At 45.7% G+C, this 7204-nt stretch overlaps 1 protein-coding gene across 1 annotated transcript in view; it reads right to left on the bottom strand.

Annotated features, from left to right (window-relative positions):
* Positions 1–2968: 2968 nt before the first annotated feature.
* Positions 2969–7204, bottom strand: part of LOC132585779 (transmembrane protein 91-like) — a 48520-nt gene continuing 44284 nt past the window's right edge. Inside the window, exon 4 of the mRNA XM_060257665.1 lies at positions 2969–2977. Within this exon, the coding sequence (XP_060113648.1) occupies positions 2969–2977 (9 nt within the window). The remainder of the gene's footprint in view (positions 2978–7204) is intronic.

Raw genomic sequence — 7204 nt, 5'->3', positions numbered from 1 at the left:
TGACACAACTCTCGAAGAGTGCAATGATGAAAGAATGTAGAGCGCCAAAGTACAGAGAATCGATTTGTAAGCTCCTGTTTCGACGAATATTCAAGCAATGGAAAGCACTACTCCATTTTTCTTCAAATAAAATTATCCATGAACCACAATCCATACAGCTTCACAGTTAATCAGTATCAAACAACCTCTTCCATTATAGCACTAAAGTAATCTCACAGCATTTTATCTAAGGACATATAATCTCTTGAGCCAATGGTACCTTGAGCCACATCAGAGCTAAATCCTGTTTCAAGTTAGATCCTCAAGGTCTGAGCTTTGGAAGGTCAAGGTTCTCTTTGTCCGATACAGCAGGGGTCCCTAACAATGTTCCCTCTAAGCTGTGGTGTCTTGTGAGCAAAAATTCTATTTTGTGAGCTACTAACATTAAAGTTATGAGCTACTAGCATTAAAGTTGTGAGCTACTGCATAAATTAATTAGCTCTAGAGCCATTTTTCCTGAGCTGAGACAAAAATCTGTGAGCTGGAAGCTAAAAAATTGTGAGCTAGCTCACACTAACTCAGTTTAGAGGGAACATTGGTCCCTAATCTTATAGAGCTTGTGAGCATTTCAGGAATTTTATAGACAGGGAAGGGACCTTGTCCCAAAGTAGAACACATGAAGCTGCCTTATATTGAATCAGACCCTTGCCCCATCAAAGTCAGTACTGTCTGCTCAGACTGGCAGCTGTTCTTCAGGGTCCCAGGCTGGGATCGTCTCATCATCTTCTACCTGGTCCTTTTAACTGGAGATGCCGAGGATTGAACCAGGGACCTTCTGAATGCCAAGCAGATGCTCTGCCACTGAGCCACAGCCCTTACAATGGAGGTGGCTATTTTTCATTGGTGCTTCTCACAGACAAGGTTTCTCCTTCTCAGCTGTGGGGGAAGGCCAGGATTGACTTTGAGGTTATGGGAAGAAGCAAAGGGGTACCAGTAAGATGGAGCCAATGAGCACTCTGTTGGGGATCAATGCAGTGAAATCCAGGGCTTTTTTTGTAGCAGGAACTCCTTTACATATTAAGCCACACACCTCTGATGTAGCCAATCTTCCAAGAGCTTACAGGGCTCTTAGTACACGGCTACTGTAAGCTCCAAGACGATTGGCTACATCAGGGGTGTGTGGCCTAATATGCAAAGGAGTTCCTGCTACAAAAAAAAGCCCTGAACTCTAATGTCCTGCCTGCTGGAAACTTACATTCACTAGATCAAAGAAATGGTAAAACTATTGTGTGATAGGATGTCCCCAGCAACCCAATTACCAAGAGGACACAAGCTGTGGTGGTCTACATTGCTATTGAGTGGGCCATATTTCCTTCAATTTGCAAATGATTCCACGTCACTCAAATAGCCAAACAGAACACACATTGAAAGTAGACATTCAGTGGCAGAGTCTCTAGCTGGGCTCCAATACAACTCTACCAGCCTTCAACCAGGTTGGGAAATATCTGGAGATTTCAGGGATGGAGCCTGAGCAGGACAGGGTTTGAGGAAGGGGAAGACTTCAGTGGGGTACAATGCCATACAGTCCACCTTTCAACATGGCCACTTTCTTGGGTGAACTGATTTCTGTCCCCTGATGATCAGTTGTAATCCCAGGAGCACGGCCGGCCCTTTCACTAGGCAAACTAGGTGATTGCCTAGGGCACTGGCAGGGTGGGGGCACAAAATTCAGCCCTCCCCCCTCCCCATGCCCTAGACAAATTGCTAGTTTGCCTCTTCCTCAGCCCGCCTGCCCGTTCCCCTCCTCCTTAGCTTACCTCCTCCCCGTCCCTTCTCGTCCCCCGCTCAGCCACCCCACCTCCTTCGCATCGATTCCCTTCGTCCTCCTGCCCGTCCTGCCTGCTCTCCATCCTTTCTTATCCTCTGCTCACCTATCCTGCCTCTTCCTTTCCGATTTGTGGGGCTACTCTTGAAGGTGGCTATGCTTGTGGCCACCACCACCACCTCCCGCCACCAAACGCACAGTTGAAAGGAAAACAAGCAGGGGTGTGGCCAAAGGAAAATTTGCCAACAAGAATTCTGTAAGTCAAAAACATCAAACTCTTCACTCCTAACCCAAAAGAACCTACATTTAGCAGAGGCCAATCTTGCCTCCACAACGAAGAACCAGACATGAAGCAGAACCTGGTTAGAAAAGCTGAGACTTTAATCCAGACTACTGTGCGATGAAATTCTCCATCACCAAAAGCATGAAAGGCCTTCACAAGCCCAACCAGAACATTCAGAGTGGATCCTTGGGGTTCCCCTTCTTTTTGGTCAGATAGTGACAGCTCCCCCATCCCCACCACCTGTAGCTGACCGAGGAAAGACTCACCCGTACGGAGAAAACCAGGGCTGCAATTCCCAGAGGCAGGCAGCAACAGATCAAGGTGAAGATGGAATATCCCAGGTAAGTCGGTTCGTGGGTGGGTTGCACAGGGATGAGCGCTGCGGGTTGGATGACAAGCCCTTGGCCAGGCAACGCACCATAAGGGGCGTAATAAGGCTGGTTCTGAGGTGGTATGGCAGGGTTTGCTGGCCCATATGCAGGTGGCATTTGCTGATTATAGGGCTGCTTTTCAGAGTAGGATGGCGGGTCCTGGACAGAAGGTGCACCTTCTTGGTATTTCGGGTGGTCCATAGCTAAAAGGTCTCCTCTCAGCTCTGCAAGGGGAGTCTCCTCGAAATGTACGTGCTGTCCTCCCTGAGTAGTCCTTTCTCTGCTCGAGTTGCGACTTCAGTACAGTTCTCCCCTACTCCTCGTCTTCTTCCTGTTACTCCCTGCCAAGTGTTCTATTGTCTTCTCCTGGCTGCAGGTTGGTCTTCTTCAATCTGCTCTGCTTCTCTGCCTGCTACCTTCTTATGTAGCCCTGTGGAGACTGGATGGAGCAATCTCCCCGGACCTGCAATAAGGAAGTGGCTGGGAGAGGCATTGTGCCCCCACCCTGCCTCAATCACCCTGAAAGATTGACACAAGGTGTGAGAGTTCTATAAAAAAGGACAAAATTGACCTCCTGCCAGAGAACGGAAGTTCTGCTTTTTGCCTTCTTGCTACGGGATGTCAAATTCATTTGTTAAGAGGGTCCGATCTGGCATAAATATCACTTTGCCAGGCTCGACCATGCATGCCATAAAATATGACATGAGATACTGGAAATAAAAACTTTATAAAGGTGATTTCAGATGCCAAATAGCAATAGCAGGTGAATGACGACAGCAGGCTTGATTGGATTAGGTATTATATGCAGAGGACTGATAGGTGTGGAGATACCAGTGTTGGCATTGAGACAGGAACCTGGGTCTCAAATTGGGCAATGAGGATTCAGTTCAGAAGAATGCAGAGAATAAATGAACAATGTAAGTCTGGCATTAGAAACCACATTAAAAAAAACAGTGGGGGGACATTTTAACTTTCCAGGATATTCAGTTGCTGACCTAAGGATAGCATTTCTCTTACAACGGAATTTCAAAGGGATATTAGAGAGACTGCTGAATTGCAACTGATAATGAAGCTCAAGGCAATGCATCCTCCTGGACTGAACTAAGACCTAGGTTTCCTGTCTCAGTACCAATGACTGCTATTGTCATCTGGCATCTGAAATCACTCCAGTCTCCAAGATACCAATGGACTCACATTCTAGCTGTGTGAAGAAATGCATTTTTTTTTCTTGGAAGGTTTTTAAATGAGCAAAATCTTCACTCTGAGTTTTAAGTTTTTTCCCCTCTCTCTGGGCAGAGAACAGGCAGAAAAGGGGAAAGTCAATTCAGTTGCTTTTCAAACTTACTTACTTCAGCCAATTTTTGTACAAATGCTGATAGGTCTACCTAGAAACAATTGGATGGACCAGTTCTCAAATCAAGGAACAGAGATTTGGAGGAATTAAATACTAAAGAGAATTCAGGAATGAAATTACTGGAAACTTCGGGAAAAGCTTTGCCAACCCAATCTGACATGGTCATTCAGTGGAGGGAGAGATGATAAAGGACAGCAAGCAGGAAGGTGTCTTTAGGTGCTAGGTCCATAGGAGCAAACTAGGGCTGCTAAGCCCTCAGTCCAGGCGGGGATTCCCCTGCCAGGGAGGCTCCCAACCTGCCAGCCCACATTGGGCCGGCGGGGGAAACCTCCCCCTATGTCACTGGTGCGATATCTCATGTGGCCGCTCTAGGCGTTTCTGGGAAAACTCTATGGTTTAAGAGCAGGCAGAGCTCTTAACTGAAGTCTGGATGAGGAGGAGGCCATTGACCATGTGTTTGTTAAGACAGCTGGAAGAAACTTCGAGGTAATGGTCATCCTGTAACTTCCTGAGCTAAAGAGCCTGTCCTATATTCTAACATCTGATAGATAGGGCATGTATAGACAGAGAAATTGTGTTTTATCCATTTCTTTTGAATCCCTTGCTCAATCTGGTGCTGTGCAAAAAGTCTGCTTGTGAACATTTTATTTTTAACAGATATTTCATAACTTTTGGTGCTCATAGTCGTTCTCTGTGCCACATAGACCTCCACCATCTTGAAGTGTTCCCTTTAAGCTGAGTTAGCGTGAGCTAGCTCACAGATTTTTAGCCTCCAGCTCACACGTTTTTGTCTTAGCTTGGGAAAAATGTCCCCAGAGCACAATAATTTATGCAGTAGCTCACAACTTTAATACCAGTAATTCACAAAGTAGGATTTTTGCTCACAAGACTCTGCAGCTTAGAGGGCACATTGATCTTGAATACGCTGTTTTAAAAGGAGTGCCAGGGGGAGGCAGTTAGTTGGCAGGTGGCTATTCCTCTAGAAGGAGCACACAAGGCAATAAACTGTCCCATCATGACCAGGTGCTGGGAAGTGGGAGACCCAGAAGCAAGGCCTCAAGAGTTGGGAGGAAATCTGGGGGCCTTGACCCTCCCAGCAGACAATCCTTACAAAGGTCAAGTGGTGGTTGAGGGACACTGGACAGAGAGAGAAGCCTCTCCAGGTGTTGGGGAAATCTTGTAGGGCAAGGTGGAAAAGGGCTTGCAGGCCAGAGTGTTCTGCCACCGTACCAATCCTCCTCCTCTCACTTTCCTCACAGGTTAAGTGTGGGTGACTGTGACTCTGAGTGGATACTTCCTCAGAGGGCTCTAAAGCCCTGACTTAGTGCACCGTGAGCCTGAGGGACTACACCCTGCAGGCAACCCCTGTGGGTAGGAGAGGACCCCAAAATACCACTGAGTTCCTTAAAACTGACATCATACTTTGAAGACACTTCTGCAGCTTTGGTGTTCTGTCAAGAATACATAGGCATTATTGTTGTCCATCAACTTCTGGGTATCTAGGATTTGGATTCAGACACACACAAGTAGAGGAGTCACGGCCAGCCTTGCTTGCTAATTGTGGCTATTTTTTTTTTCAGGAGAGCTTTCTATTTATTTATTAAATTCAATTTTATTATTAAAATCAAATCATTAGACTCAATTTTTAGACAGGGCTCGTTCATTACTAGAAACGAGCATGCCCAGTCCACCACACCATCCATCATGGAGGTCTATAATTTCCTAAGCACCTGTCTACTGGAAAACTGGCTGCCAACATCTTGCCTTGCCGCTACATTTCTTCCTTTCACAACTCCTGACCAGCAATCAGCTTGCAAAGCTGTTTCATTTCAAGTGATTAATCCCATTGCCTGGTGATAGCAGTGCCATGGACCCAATCCATTTCACCTGCTGTATGCAGTTATATGACATATCTGGAGGCAAAGCCACGGGTTTCCAGCATCATGAGTTGAGTGGTCATGGGCCCCATATTTGGTTCATAGGGACTGTATCACTCCAGTCTTGGCCCATCTACATTGGCTCCCAGTTTGTTTCCATACCCAATTCGAGGAGCTGTGTTTGACCTTTAAAGCCTTATACAATTTGGGAGCAGTACTTTATGGACTACCTACTCCCATGGCTACTGGCTGTGGACTGGGGGTAGGGCTGCCAGATCCACACTGGGAAACTTCTAGAGAACTGAGGAAGGATATAACATTAAACAATATGCTGCATTCAAGCTCATACACACATTACAAATGGGTCATTTCTTAGAAAAAGAGGTGCCGGAACTCATTAACACAACATATTTGCATATGCCACAGACCCCTGACATCACCAGAAGGTGTACTAAATTATATCAGCTCAGCATCTACCTTCAAATGCTTCTTGGATTTTAATTGTCATCATGAAACCTTACTCCCATCGTACTTTTAAAATTACTCTCTCCTATATGGCTACCATGGCAGGATGAAGATTTCCATCTGTCTGCTTTATGTGTTTTGGTTATTTTTCCTTTTTTTGTGTGGGGGGGGAACATTAGAAAGTTTGTTCAGCAAAATTCTCACAGGGGGGTTGAACAATGGAGCCCAGAAGCAAGTATTTGGGGGGAGAGGGGGAAGGTAAGAAAGAGCACAATAAAATTTAAGAGCTTCCAGAGCTCCACTCCTGTGGGCTCCTGCCCAGAATGAGACCTGATTACAAACACTATAATGCTGCTAAATACTCCATAACCATTCCATCCAGTACCTCAACAAGGAGCTTCATCCATCCCCTCAGTCTTTGCCTTCCACCAGTGGTAAAGATTCTTCTGTTTTAGTTGGCATTTCCTCAATGATCCTTCCTGTCCTGCCGGTTGTTTTAAGTTGCCGTTTTGATTTGTCGATGTATCACCAGGTCTCCAGAAGTTTTGAGCCTGTGATCACTTTTGGAATTCTGACACAGAATGGTGAGCATAGCCATAAAATAGCTACCTTAGGAGGCAGAGCCAGCCACAAAATGGCTACCACAGCTTACTTTGGGTCATACAGTGAAGAACCCTGTTCTTTTGTGGCAGCTGCTTCCAAAACAACATTTTTTTAAAAAAACAAATCTATGCAGCCAATCAAATCTCCAAAAACCAATCAGAAGCCTTGCTGAGCAAAAGCCCTGCCTGGCCCCATCCATTTCCTAAAACCACTTGGTGAACACTAAGAAAGGTGTCTGGGCACTGTGGCACCCACATGGATCGTGTTGGGGATCCCGGATGCCATTTTCAGCTGTGTTTTTAATTGGTTTTATTACAAAAACAGCAGAGTCTGAGAGAGCTGACTTTCTGTAAAGTTCAATCAACAGAAGTGAAACAGCAGTCTTCGGATAAGAATCCAGCAAAGTGCTGCAAAAAGCATTAGGATTCGATCGTAATGGTTATAGAG

Source organism: Heteronotia binoei, chromosome 17 (assembly GCF_032191835.1).
Source record: "Heteronotia binoei isolate CCM8104 ecotype False Entrance Well chromosome 17, APGP_CSIRO_Hbin_v1, whole genome shotgun sequence".
Classification (NCBI taxonomy): Eukaryota; Metazoa; Chordata; class Lepidosauria; order Squamata; family Gekkonidae; genus Heteronotia; species Heteronotia binoei.
The sequence above is the reverse complement of the archived record's forward strand: the minus strand, read 5'-3'. Positions and strand labels throughout refer to the sequence as shown.